Genomic DNA, 15075 nt, shown 5'->3' on the forward strand with positions numbered 1-15075 from the left:
TTGCAGCTTTGCCCATCACAAGCCTCAGAGCTTGTGGCCAAACAGTGATTTCTTTTTCAACAAAACTCTCTATAACATTGTGCAAGACTTTTTACTTAACTTCCAGAAGTGCTGTAGCTCCCCTAGACTTCGATCAATTGACATTGACTGTCCTGGCTACCTGAAGACTATTCTAAACCTCTGACTTTGGCCCTCATTACGACCCTTGCGGAAATCGGAAAACGATGGCGGAAATGCAATACCGCCATCGAATAGCGCTCGGTGCGACTATGACCCGTCACCGCAAAGTACGAAGCCATTAGCGACACCGTAGTGAACGCCAACGCTAACTGCACCAAGCACGCGCGCGCCATGCGAAACCGCAAACACCACCATGGCGCAACGGTACGCCAATTCCGACCCTAGCGGACATGTACCTAACGCCATCAGGCATGGCGTAATGTACCATTCCGCCATGGTGAGAAGTACGGCATCGCGAATCAACCGTAAACGGCCCCACTGAGTGCCTGTACACCGCTCCCTGCCCACAAAGTACAACTCCCCGTAGGTGCAATGAAGCCACAATGCAACCATTGAAATGTACAAGTCACCCATGCATGGCAACGAACAAAAGAAACACAAGAGGGGCCAATGGGAGCTGCAGGGCACAGATGGCACGAATACAGAAGCCATCCCAATGGACATGACCACAGTCCCCCACCAAGAAACGCACGCAAACACAGGCACCTGTGACCAGCCATATTCCGAGAATCACATCATTCCACCAGTCCACCTGGCTGACCGGCATCTGTTACACAAAACCCAATCCCCCGCCCCTGAGCATGACAACATTCAAACTGTCATATTGGCAGCCCCCATCCCTGACCTCACGGGCTTAGTAGGCAAACGCGCCCAGTACAGTACCACGCAACTAAACTCCGAAGCTGGAACCCAATGCAGATCTCCTCACAATACATCGCCCCCCAAATAGGCATATGCCACATCACTTGCAAAGAAAAACGCTACACGGGCCAAATCAGAATAGAAATTTAATGCACATCAAAGTCACCAAGCCCATACAGCCATCAGGCCATGAACTCCTAAACACCAATCACCATTGTGGGCTGCATCCGCAAGAAATGACCAGCCACTACTTGTGTGTCGTCCTGTTCCCTCATGGTACACAGAGCCACATTCACGTACGAAAAGGCAACATGGAAGCGCACAGAACCGCAGGGCCGTCCCAATGGGGAGGCACTAGTCCAGCTGAAAGGCCGAAATGTTGCTCCGAGCCACCAGTACTGCGTAAGGGCATGTGGGCCATTGGCGATCGTCCCATAAGATCGTAATGCTGCTCCACTGATTAACACGAAGCAGCAGGTGTCGGGAGTAAAACCCATCTGCAGGAGTGGCATACAGATGGCAGTGGCAAAAGGGGAGGAGATACCTGTCGACCAAAAGAAAAGAAAAAGAACAGAATGGCCATCAGAACTACATTCCAACAACTCACTTCAATGATCACACGAAATCCACAGCCATATGCATGCTAGCCCACTCCAAAGGATCATCACCACCCCAAAACCACTTGCGACTCCTAACCATCTATATCGAGGTGCAAACACCATCACAAACGAGTGTACCTGTGCATGCGTCTGTCAAAACAGAATCCATCAGATGGGAATGTTAATGTGCATGGACACAAGTGTCTGAGGGCGTGTCGAGACAGGGAGGGCTCAACAAGGCCAGATAGACGATGGTCCCACCATGGCAGCCCTGCATCACATAGCGTAGGGGAGGCGGATAGATCCCAAGAAGCCCTGTACATGGCAAACTCTGTATCAAATCACCTGCCCATGCATCCATTCATCATTCCCTCATCCCGGAATCAAAACGCCTGAATAATTACTCACATAACATTAGAAACATCCATTGAGTCTGTGCGTTATGCAGCCTGCAAAATCCACAGTGCCCCAGCCCGTAATTCCAGTGTTGTGAAGTAACATGTATCTGGGAACGGCCGGCCTCATCGCCCACGTAGCAATTGCGCATCCCAAACTATTCATATCAATCATTGCTTCCTCGCCATGGGCCCTGTCTCAAGGACATTGAACAACAGAACGTTATATTTGCAGTCAGACCTGTGGGCATCTCCTCGCCGCTAGCTGGAAACCGAAAGCGCCGCCCTTGGAATTCCACATTTGCAACATCACGCCGAAAAGGCATCTGTGGCCGTTTGAAATCACTAATTATTCCATCGAGTGCGGCTGTGTGTGAAAATGGCAACTGCCTTCACCCACAAATGGGACGCCCCGCCCGTCATTGCAACTCGGTAAAGTGATGCATGAGGGCCCACCGTTACTCGAGTACTACGTTCCACTGACCCTTCACAAGTCTGTTCGCGACTGCACAGATAGTATGTGCAACAATGGGACCACAGCAGAATGAACATGTCAACCAATGTTACACGGCCATCGGGTACAAATACATGATTGCAATAGCAAGATGCCATTCCCAGATTTGCAGCGTTGTGCGCGGGACGTGCTCGGCCAAAGGGGAGAGCAGCTTGCACAGGTGGAATTAATCACCACAGGTGGAGGCCATACAGCCTGAAAACACATAAATTGCACAGCCAGTCTCCTCCCACAACCACACCGAAATGCTACCGGCAGGACTCGCGATGTTGGCCCTGGGGGACCTGATAGCACTGCAACTACTCCAACTCCAAGAAGAAGACGAACACCAACTGCTACCGGCCGCACGAAGGAGACGCAGGAGGAGGAGGAGGCCAAGGCAGGGCCAGCAAGGGCCGCCAGCACAGCCACTACCACCACGCAGGCAGCCCGCAATCCCACGCCTCCGAGCACATCCGTTCAACCTCACTGATGAGCAGATCCACACCCTCTACCGTCTGGACCGGGACACCATAGCCGCCATTGTGGACATGACACAGGCTGACCTTGTCAGCATGATAGATAGCCCAACCGCCATCCCACCCCTACTGAAGGTGGTGTCTGTACTCCACTTCCTGGCCACAGGCACCTACCAGCACACAGTCGGACAGTTGCATGGCATTTCTCAGCCACTGTTCTCACGGACACTATTGCAAGTGCTCGATGCCCTCCTGCAGCACGCAGACGACTACATCTCTCTACCACGCTCGGAGCAGGAAATTACCAACACAAAAGTGGGATTCCATGCACTTGCCGGCATACCGGGTTGCATTGGTGCCATCGACTGCACCCATGTGGAATTGGTCGTTCCACATGCCATGGAGGCCCAGTACCGCAACAGAAAACAATTTCATTCCCTGAATGTACAAATGGTGTGTGACTCCAACAGGATCATTACACATTGTTGTGCCAGATTCCCTGGATCAACCCATGATTCTATGGTCTTGAGGAACTCTACAATACCACGCTACATGGAGCGACACGCAGGGAACAGATCCTGGCTACTCGGTGAGTCTCATTACATGCATGATTATGTGGGGAATGTGATTTGGCAATGACCTGGCAGGAAGGGGGGGGGTGTGCGTACGTAGCAATGGCATTCCACATCATACGTTTCTCGTCCACATACAGGTGATGCTGGATATCCACTGAAGAGATGGCTCCTCACACCAGTCCGGAACCCACGGGACCAGCATGAGGAGGACTACAACCATGCCCACTCACGTACCCGTGTAGTCATTGAACAGGCATTCGGCCTACTGAAGACTCGTTTCCGCTGCCTCAGCAGGTCTGGCGGGGCACTCCTGTACCGCCATGAGAAGGTTGCAAAGATGGTCATGGCATGTGTCATGCTCCACAACATGTGCGTACGTAGAAATGTGCCCATGCCCCCTGACGCAGAACTGCAAGCACCTGATGATGGTCATGATGAGGGTGGGGATGTGGCAGCACCTCATGGAGTCTGCGAGGCACCGGAGGCCCGTGACATTCGTCAGCATCTCATTGATGTATGCTTCTAGCACTCACGCCTGGTGGCTGATACATGGACACGGGACTCGTGGCACTGTGCGTGTCTGGGACATGCCCAATATGGACTGTACGCCTATGATGGCCTAGTACACAGAAATCAATGTCCACGCATCTCATTGGTTGATCGTGCACTTTTTATGGCATATGTGATGTCATGTTGAACACCCTATCGACCCGCCACCCAAGTGAGCCCAACACACCCCCTCCACCCTCCTACCTCCCCCACGAACCCCAGTGTCCAAAGATGCTCATTGTCAGTGGGCTGTCGCTATTGCAAGCCCCCTCTGCGGGTATCAGGGGCACCCCTGCCTGTGGAGCGCAGGTTCCTTCCAGATCTACGTTGGGGGCTGCCCTGGACGGAACTTGCAACGGATGATGTGTCTGCCTGCTCACGTCCATGCATGTCCCTAAGGGTTTGCGAGAGCTCAGTGAGCACACGGCGCACTGCGGCAAGTTCGGCACATACGTCTTTGGACGTCGCATGCAGTTCCCCCCTCAGGCTCTCGGTGCTTCTCTCCATTTGGACTCTCAGGCTCTCAGTGCTACTCTCCATTTGTGCCCTCAGCGTCTCTGTGCCTCTCTCCATTTCTGCCCTAAGTGTCTCAGTTGATGTTTCTATGTCTGCCTTAGTGCCCCCACATTCATCGGCATGGTCCTTGAGGAGCGTGGCCATTTGCTGCTGTTGCACGATTAACTGGTCGAGGGACTGTTGCCTCTGCTGGGCCATGCCCATTTGCGGGGGTGTCACAGAGGGGCTGTTGTCCTCATGTTGCCTTGCCACAGGGCTTGTGGGGGATGGCCAGTCGTTGTCTTGTGGGTGCCCCTGCGTGGTATCCTCATGTTGTACGGGATGGGACAGACAGGGGGATTGGGACAGGTCATGGATGGATCTGACTTCGGCATCCCCGTTTTCTGTGTCCGAGCATGCTGCCATCAATGGGGTGTCACCTATGGTGCTGCTGCCACCAGAGGCAGTGCCTTCTGTGGCATCCATTGGGGGGACCTGTGGTGGTGGTGTTGTGGGCATGCTGGCTGCTGGGGTGCCTGTTGATGTTCCCTCCTCTGTGCTGCCACCTGATTTGTGCTGCTGCCGTGTCTTGATGCGTGCAGCTGAGGTGGAGGGTCTCTGGCCGTTGGTCTTGGCCCTCTTTGCAGGTGTGCTGGTAGGGGTGTCCTGTAGCTCGTCGTTTGGATCGGACCCTGTGGTGGAGTAAAGGAGGGCGAGGGTTAATGATGGGTCTGTGGGAATTGGAATGGCATTGTATCACATGCTCTGGGGTGGTACCTGAGGGTGATTTGGGTCGGGTCCTTGGAGGTGCTTTGATTTGTGTGTGGAGTGAGGGTGCAGTTGTTTGGCAGCCTGCAGTTAGGGTGTGCCTGCTGCACGTGTAGTGCGTGTATTAGGGGTTTTTAATTATTTATGTATTTATTGTGGGTTTTAACGTGCGCTATCAGGCCGATGTGTGTGGCCGTTCTCCTGGACATGTGTTTCTGTTGCACTATGTGGACGCATGGTACTTTACATGGATGGACTGTGTGGATTTGGCATTGTTTTATCTGGTACACCTACCTGAATCTTCGGATGTCTGCACTCCTTTCTCCATCCCTCCGACTCCCTCTATGCTCTCCATTCCGATGGTGGAGGCACAGATTTCTTCCCAGGGGGTCAACTTGATGGGTGATTCAGGACCTCCCCCGGTGGCTGTGGCAATGTTGCGGTTGGCAGAGAGTATGCTGCGGACGCGTATCCGCAGGTCGTCCCATCGCTTGCGGCATTGCTGTGGGGTGCGGGGTGCGGTCCCCACCGCACTTACCCGCTGTGCCACCAGAGCCCATATGGTCTTCTTGTTTGCAAGTGCCGTTCTGGTCATTTGCGTGGAGAAGACGACGGCAGCATTCTCCTGGAGGGTCTCTGTTAGCACGGTGAGTTCCTCGCGGGAGAAGTGGACCTGCCGCTTGCGGTCGCACGCTTTCTTCGCTACTTTTCCCATTTGTCTTGGTTTCGCTAGGGTGGGTGACGGGTTGGGGTGTGTTTCAGGGTAGTGATTTTAGTGGTTGTGTGGTTTTAGTGGTTTTATAGGTGTACGCCGGGATGTTTCCCGTTCCGGGCCCATGTTTTAACTTCCGTTTCCGTATATTTCCGGTCACCGTACTTTCCGGTAGGCGCACACTGCGGTGACCGCTAAGAGGGGTGGCGGTATTGCACCTAGGGCGCCGTACGGCGGCGGTGTGGGCCGTTTTGGGGTCATTTCCGCCATCGCGGACTTTGCACTTCCGCCGTGGCGTGGTGCTCGTGCCCGATGGGTCGGAATGGGCCGCACTTTGCTCCTTCGTGCAATGGCGGAAACGCTATTTACGCTGTGGCGCTCCGGTCAGTCGCTTTCCGCAAGGGTCGTAATGAGGGCCTTTGTGTTTTGATCTGTCCCTGCAAAAAGTCATGCATACGTTACTTGTATAGCTGGGAAAGGGTTCATCTACATTGCATGGGGCAGAGGGGCGCTCAAAGTAATTACCTGTTTGAGAAACTTGTTAACCATTGTTTCCTTCCCTAACATTTTCCTTTTTGACAGCAAACTCTGTATTGCTCTAAATGTACCAGTGATATATCAATGTCCAGTGTCCTAGTTATTGAAGTCACCTCACAGTGTAGGAAGTGCCTGTGTGCCATCCCAAATGGGTATCTATTGATTTATTGAAACTGAGTGTGTATTTTTGAAGTGTATTTAAGTCTTACATACTTGCTCCCTTCTAAAGAAGGCTTATTCAAACCAACTGTTAAATTAATAAATAATTGTTTAATCACGATAAATTGAGTGTAAGTGCCATTTGGATACTTGTCACTGTGCAACTCTATGGTGCAACACTACAGCTCACATTAACCTCTCTTGTGATAAATCTGGCTGCTCAGTCACTCTCCCAACTTGTGTAGTACAGACTTATACCAAGGGTTGGGTTGCTATTGCGAAGAGGGCAAGGCTGGTGCAGTCTCCCACACAGTACTGCATACAATCTTGCCTTAGAAGGGGTCTCATTATCACATTTTATTTTTGTTCCATTTCTGCTTCAAATGATATTTGCCTTTTTCAGTATTGGGAATATAAGGATCCCTGAAACTAGTTTTGAATTTTGTATGAAGGTCTGATAAATTGCGCTAGCTAAACTCGTGTATCTTTATAAAATTGTATGAAATGTTTTTCTCCCAATTGTAACTTTTTTTTTTCTTGCTTGATGTCTGTCTAAATACCGAACACTCTTGTTTTCGCAGCAAGGAAGAAGAATGGTGCAGAAACTGCAGCAACATTGGAAAAATTGTTACCAGCACAATGCCATGTTGTAGGAATAGCCACCCCAGGAATCATTGGTAGGTGAAAATGTCAGATATTATTAATTCTTGCATTGATTTGGCGATTGCATATGTCCTCCTTTTTTTAAAATCAATGTTTTTCTTCAAATGGATTTTTATTAAACGTGAACACCTCTTCGCTGTTTTTTTTTAATGAAATTGTTTACAATGAGGTTTAATTAATGTCGCACAGCTCTTCACCCAAAGCTTTAACTAGTGTGTTTAATCCATGTTAATATGGCATTCTGTCTGTTCTGTAAAAAACAATTATTTATTTTTTGACTTGGGTGTTAAAAACATCACAAGTGACAAAGTTAAGGTTTGTTTCTTACAATATTTCTTCTACTCCCTATGTTCAAAATAAGTTAACTTTGAATGTTTTTTTTAGGCACACTTTTATGCACCCTCTATCAAACAGTTCTCCAGCATGAGGTTTTGACATGGATTCACATGCTCATGAATATTCCCAGTCGTCAGGCTGGGAATCCTCGGTAAAAAAAAAATCAGTTCAGTTTCGTTTCTGAACTGTCTTTCTAATAACCAATCACTGGTCTCTGGGTCATACTGCCCCCAGCCAATGACTGCCCTCTAATGAAGCCCCTCTTCTGGCAGCCATCTTCAGATTTTTACCACACGTTCAAGTGTTGGGAGTCCTTGTGCTTCGCTCTCGAGCTTTTACTGCGTGTCGCGTTTTTTCTAAGAGTTTACCCTTTATTTTTGGTCAAATCGAGCCTCAAGCTCCACTGTTTCTTCTTCTGATCATCGGGGACCTTTTTCGGAAATTTCTACGGCCCTCAAGGGTGATTTTCGTCGAAGTTAACTTCTTGGAGGCTTCCCGAAGACCTTTTGAGGCCTACTCTGCTTGGACATGGCCCAGGACAAAGGAGACTCGACGCCCACTGGTTCCAAGCTGCAAAGGATCTGCCCAGGATATGGACTACAGAACGTCTTCAAGGAGGATGAGCACTCCCAGTGTCTCTACTGCCTTCACACCGACAAGTCGCATGTGGAGGAGGACTGTGCGTTCTGCAAGAACATGTCCACCCGGACCATGAAGGACCGTCGTACACGACTCACTAACTGGCTGGAGGCGAAGAACCCAGCAGCAGGTGAGAAGAAGAAATCCAAGCAGTCTTCTAAGACCTTTGAGGATGCTCTGGCGACGGGGGCCCAACAGAAGGCAAATCACAGCAAGTCCGCGGGCACCGGGAGCGCCGTTGGTTTGGCAAGGCGCAATGTCACCGACGCCATCAACCACGAGCCAACGCTCTGGCTCGGTGAAAAGGAAGTCGGACAACCCAATTAAGCTTCGGGAGAAGCCCCGGCAGATCCTGAAAGAGAAAGCCAAGGGGGAGCGAGGCGGTTACCCCCCCCCCCTCACGGTGAAGGTCTCAGATGCGCCCAAGGTTGTGAAGGCCCTGATTCACCCGGCTAAGGCCTCGATTGAGGGAGTCGTGGCGGTCCTGGCAAAGCCTACGGAGGCAACCCCAGTGGAAACGACTTCCAGGCCTAGAGTTTCCCTGCCCTGGAGGGAATCGTCTTTCCAGCCTATCGACAGAACCCCTGGGATGTGAAAGAGGGGGGTGGGGGGGGGGGCAGGTAGCCCTAACGGACTCGGATACCTCTTCCGAGGACGAGCTGGCTATCATTAAAGCAACCCTCAACAAGAAGTTCGAGGAGAAGGCCCGCGGGAAGGATCCAGACGAGGCAGACGTGGAGTGCGAGGGAACCGACTAGGAACGCCAGGCCGAGGAAGAACCGGACACCACGCCACTGCCGATGCTTCCGTCGCAGCCGATGCAACCGCCTACGGACAGGCAGGATGACATTTTGCTGGCACTGCAAACCCTGTGCACCGAGATAAGGACGAGTCTGCCCTTGCCGCCGGTGGACGATCCAGCAGAGCCTGGACCGTCGGAGTCCTGCAGCCAAGTGGAGAAGAGTCCGCCCTCCTCCTCCCTTCCAGCCTTCACCTCCATCTCCCCCACCGAGGGATGAGACCGAGGCGGCGACGACTGGGACGGATGTTGTTGACGGCGGTGACGACAGAACGGATGTCCCGTCACCCCCTGCCCGGGCTTCCCCGCCCGACGAAATTAGCTCCTTTCACGCCATCTTCGCCAGGGCATCAGAGCTTTTCCAGCTATGCGCCGAGGAGCAGAAGAAAGAAGGGTTCCTGTATCAGCGACGGGAGGCCAAGAGGAAGACCGTCCTCTCAGTACCTTTTTACTGGATGACATTTGGGACGAACGACTGTCCCTTCTGAAGAACCCGTCCACAGCCCCTGCAAAGAGGGACCGGTATGAGAACTAGTACCGGGTCCAAGACTCTGCTCCTATGTGCCTCAGAGCGCAGCCTTGCCTGGATTCGGTGGTCTCCTCAGGAGCCAAGAAGAAATCGACGGGGGCAACGGCATCAACTTCCACTTCCCCGCCGGACGGCAAAGGGAAGAAACTGGACGTCATGGGACGACGTGTCATCTCGTTGGCAGTGGTGACCATAAAGGCGGCCAACGCCCTTGTGATCGTGGCCCGCTACGACAGGGAGCTGTGGTTAAGATCGCTCCCCTCCTGGACTTCCTCCCAGATGACAAGAGGGCGGAACCCCTGGAAATCCTGCAGGAAGGCGAGGTGGTGTCGGACCATGCCATGAGGTTGGCCACGGACATCGCCGACACTGGTTTTTGCCAGATGGGCAACAGCGTTTGCCTCCGCCGGCACGGTTGGGTCAGGGCCACCGACTTCCATCAGCACGTCCAGACCCGGGTACTGGGCATGCCCTTCGACAGGAACAACCTGTTCGGCAAGGCAGTGGATGAGTCACTGCAGGCCATCAAGGCGGACACCGAGACATCCCAGGCCTTGGGTTCTCTTCATCAGCGGCGGCCATTCTTTCGGACCGCCGTAGGCAAGTCACAAGGTGCCTCCAAAGGATTCGGCAGCAGCTCCTTGTCGTACCGACAAGCGGCCCGCTCATCGTCTCCAGAAGCCTACAGAGGCCGCAACAAGGCCGGTGGACACTGTTGTCGCCAACGAGCCCAAGGGGGCAAGGCCTCGGCAAGACTAAACCGGCCGTGATGTCGTGCCCCCACCCAAGCACCCCAGTGGGAGGCCGGCTGGCGAACTTCGACGGCGTGTGGAAGTCCATCTCCACCGACTGTTGGGTGCTGGATGCCCTGGCCCACGGGCACACTCTGGAGTTCCAAAGGAGGTGCCCTCACTTTCCACCAGGGGCAAGGAAGGAAAACCACGTTCCAAATTTCCCTTAACTATAGAGTCCCCCAGCAGTTTAGCTGGATTTGAGGGGTTTATTTTTTTACTCCTGCTAAGAGTGAGACTCTCTTTCCCACGCTTAGGCATATTGCTGATGTTGTTTTAGGCTATTCTTGTGCTTATGGTCTATGGGGTTTTTCTCACCCTCATAGGTATCATCTTTTTGCATGTGTGTTACACAGCCACCCTCAGTGCAGTAACACAAGGGGTATCATATTGACCCCCAAACATGGACGCCATACCCTGGGACTGACTACTGTCTCCCAGGGCATGTAAAGTCCCCATTGACTTTACTAGTCAATAGTTATGAACCAAACCAGTACAACCCATCTTACTATGGAAGTACTGGAAAGGGTTAATAGTTTTTCCCTGGTGTTCATTTTCGAGAGGTTACTGTCCAGTCTCTCTCTCCAAAGTTTCTGGCTTTTGGCAGTGGTTACTACTGTAAATATTCGACCACAAATATTTTCCTATGGGATTTTCCCATTGTTCGAGGCTACCACAGCCTCTAACCAACCACCGGTTTATTTTATTATTAACTTTAATCCGGTGTTTTTTTTTTTTTTTTTTTTTTTTTGCCAGAACTTTAATAATATTTCTTTGTGTCTTTCTCTGAAATCCTAACCCGGGTCGGAGATCCTTTGTTTGTCCTTTTGGCGAGCTTCTGCACAGAAGCCCTCCTCTTGGGACCACTGAGTTTGGGGTAGACAGGATGTGTGGGAGGGGGAATAGGCACCCTGGACAGGGTTGTCTACGCAACCCAAGTCGCACTCTGCCCTGATAGGCTGGGGGGGTTCTCCTGCCAGGAGAGCCACCCCACTGAGTGACATCTAGGTTGTATGAATGGGGGTTTTTCTGCATAAAAGCAGGGCTCTGAGGACTGGAGGACAAGACGTCGCCACTGGAACTAAGAAACCCAAAGAGGAGAGATGCTGAAGACATCTGCAACGACTGAACCACTGGTGAAACCCTGCTGCAGATCCTCACCACTTTTCTCCAACGACAAGAGAAGATCTTCACCTGCAAGAGCCTTCGTCCCTTGAGCTGGTGGGACCAACCAGTTCGCCAATCACCTTCCAGGGCCTGCCTTGGTCGAATCGCCAGTACCCTGCACTCGGAGACCGGATAGCCAGGCACCCGTCAACTGCGACCACGATTTAAAGGAGCGTACCTTTTTATTCAGTTTTGGCATCACCGCGGCTGGCTGCTTCCCTGGGCAGTGCAGTAACTCTAACCTTCCTCCACGACAAGAGCCTCTCTTCCTCTGCTGGATCTCCCGAACTGCAGGAACTGCCAGGACCAACTGCCACCGCAGGAGCCGCTTCCACTTTCAAGGTACATTGTTCCGCCAGGCCTCCCGTTTCGCGGGGTACTGCTAAAGGTGTTTGAAATCCTTTACTTACCTCCTGGGTTGGCCGCTCCTATCGTCCAACATTGTCTTGTACCTTCTGCAACCACCTTTTCAATTTGTTAAACAAAGACTTGACTGCAGCTACTAGAGCAGTTTAATCCTGGGCACATTGCCTGTACCATTGACTCTGGCACAGGCCTACTGACTTTGGCTAAATCTGTTACAACTGCCTTCTATATATTGCTTTTCATCAAGAAACGTGTTGGTGCACCTAAAACTTATAACCACCTTTCCTTCCCTTTCAAGTATTGTTGAAGTACCATTTTGCTCGGTTTTCACCTAAGTGTTGCTGGAAGTACTACCTTGCCTAACTTGTTCACAATTCAGTTGGGAAGTGTTACTGGTGTGGTTTAGAGTATAACCCTGTATAACTTGTTCTTTCCCTCCCTCTTCAGAAATTGTTAGTGCCATTTCTGCTTGGTTTACACTGTGCTGTTTTGCTCAGTGTTCACTCTTGCTCAAACTTGTCTTCAATTTAAATAGGGAGTTGCATATACTTTTCTTGACTGTTTTAACTTACTTTAATGATAGTGGTTTGTATGCTGATCTAGGAGTGTGTAAAATAAATATATATATTCTTTTTGATGCAAAGCTTTGGTCAGTGTTTCCTTGTTCCATAGTACTGTAGCCCTATTGTGTAAACCCTGAATACTGCTTAGCTCCCTGTTGAGATAAGTCTGACTGCTTAGCCACAGCTACCAACTAAATCTTTGTGGTAGAGACTGATACAAAAGGGGATTTATTGCATATACCTGTAGTCTTAATCTTTTGTAGTGCTGAATAAGGGAACTGCATAGGATTCTGCCTAACAAAGGCACTGCCCTTCGGTTTGAAATCGGCACCAAGGGTCTTCACCAAGTTCCTGGCACCGGTGGCGGCGCGGCTGCACCTGCAGGGGATCCACGTCTAACCCTACCTGGACGATTGGCTCATCCGAGCGAAATCAAGGGAACTCACCGTCGACCACACAGCGAGGACCGTCTGCCTGCTCACGGAACTGGGGTTTTCAATAAACTTTGAAAAGTCCTGCTTGGTGCCATCGCAGGACGCCCTGTTCTTGGGAGCCAGACTCAACACAGTGGCGCGGCTGGCTTCACTGTCGGAGGAGAGGATCAAGGCCATCCTGGGCAATGTACAACACCTTTTGACCACGGAGGTTACCAGGGTGAGGTCCATCAAGTCCCTGCTCTGCATGATGTCATCCTGCAGCTACCTCGTGCTGCTGTGCAGGTTGCGGATGCGGCCTCTGCAAGAAATTATCGACGCCTGTTGGGTACAAGTGTCGGGGGAATTTCAAAGGCAGGATCTCCCACAAGACCTTCCGGCATGCAATCCAGTGGTGGGGCAACCGCGCATATCTCTTAGCGGGCATGTTCTTCCAGACCCCGGCGCATAAGGAAACGGTGATGACGGACGCCTCCCTGGAGGGATGGGGCGCGCATACGGAGAAGTCTCTTCACATCAATGTCCTGGCACTCCAGGCCGTGTTCTGGGCCCTTGGGCCTTCCTCCCGTCCCTCAAGGGCAAAGTGGTACGTGTCTTCACCCACCGACACCACCACAATGTTCTACATCGGAAGCAGGGGGCACTAGATCCCCAGCTGTATCCAAGGAAGCACAGGACTTGTGGCACTGGGTCTTCGCCTAGGGGATGTTCCTGGTACCCTTCCACCTGGCAGGAATAAAGAACACCGTCGCCTACTCGCTCAGCAGGGAGCTGCGTGCGTCTCGCAAGTGGGAGCTCCGACAGGACCAAGTGGATCTCCTATTCTGGCGATGGGGCATTACTCAGATAGACCTGTTCTCGACGGCGACGAACACCAAGTGCCGGAGGTTCGCCAGCAGATTTCCCCAGCCGGGGAGCATGGGCGATGCATTCTCCTTCCCCTGGGATGGCCTTTTCCTCTATGCGTTCCCACCGTTGCTATTGCTTCTGCAGCTCATCGGTCAACTCAGACAGTTCAGGTGCAAGATGATCCTCGTCGCACGAGCGTGGCCGAGGCAGATATGGTTCCCGGACCTTGTGGACACATCAGCGCCCCCTTCAGTCAAACTACTGGCGGACGCCGATCTTCTCGCCAGGGAAGGAGGCGCCATCCTGCACGATGACCCAGGATCACTGAACCTGCAGGCCTGGCTCCTGCAGCACTAGAGTTTGGAAACTATGATATCCCTGCAGACTGCAAGGAGATACTTGCCAAGGCCAGGGCGTCCTCGACTGTTAAGTGCTAAGGACATAAATGGAAGAGGTTCTCTGTCTGGTGCCGTGCACAGAAGATCAACCCTCTACGGATTACGGCCCCTCGGGTGCTGCCGTACTTGCTGGGGCTGGCGCATACATCCATCAAAATTCATCTGGCGGCCATCTCCCGCTACACCAGAACTCCAGGGCGGTCGTCGCTGTTGTCGCATCACCTGGTGAAGGAGTTCATGAAAGGACTGTTCCACTCTTTCCCACCGGTGAAGGCTCCGGCCCTGGCGTGGGAGCTCAACGTGGTGCTGACCAGGCTCATGTGCCCTCCATTCGAGCCTCTGCATTCAGCGCCGCTGAAGTTCCTATTGTGGAAGACAGCGTTTCTTGTGGCCATCACCTCCGTACGACGAGTGGGAGAGATCCAGCCCCTCTCCTATAAACCTCCATATCTGACATTCCACAAAACGAGGGTAGTGCTGAGGACGCATCCCTCCTTCATGCTCAAGGTGCTGTCGAACTTCTATCTCAACGAGCCCTTGGTGTTACTTGTTTTCTTCCCGTCGCCAGCTGTGAGGACTTTGCACTCGCTGGATGTGGCTAGAGCGTTGAAGTTCTACGTGGACCGCACGAAGAGCTTTCGGAAGACATCACAGCTGTTTGTGAACTTTGGCGCTGTGAACCAAGGGAAGGCCCTCTCCAAGGCTTCAATTTCCAGATGGCTTTAAGGCTGCATCATGCACTGTCACTGGTTGGCAAAACCGACCGTTGCCCGGCAGTCCGAGAGCCCATTTGACCAGAGCGATCACTGCTACGACGGCGTTCCTGTCTGGTGTGCCCCTGCTGGACATCTGCAGGGCTGCTACGTGGTGGTCGACACACACCTTCACGAGATTCTAC

General features: G+C 52.2%; 1 protein-coding gene across 1 annotated transcript in view; it reads left to right on the forward strand.

Annotated features, from left to right (window-relative positions):
* FBXO22 (F-box protein 22) overlaps nucleotides 1-15075 on the forward strand; it is a 533135-nt gene that overhangs the window by 285288 nt on the left and 232772 nt on the right. Inside the window, exon 4 of the mRNA XM_069624341.1 lies at nucleotides 7225-7320. Within this exon, the coding sequence (XP_069480442.1) occupies nucleotides 7225-7320 (96 nt within the window). The remainder of the gene's footprint in view (nucleotides 1-7224; nucleotides 7321-15075) is intronic.

The sequence above is a fragment of the Ambystoma mexicanum genome, chromosome 11 (assembly GCF_040938575.1).
Source record: "Ambystoma mexicanum isolate Mex_15411 chromosome 11, UKY_AmexF1_1, whole genome shotgun sequence".
NCBI lineage: Eukaryota > Metazoa > Chordata > Amphibia > Caudata > Ambystomatidae > Ambystoma > Ambystoma mexicanum.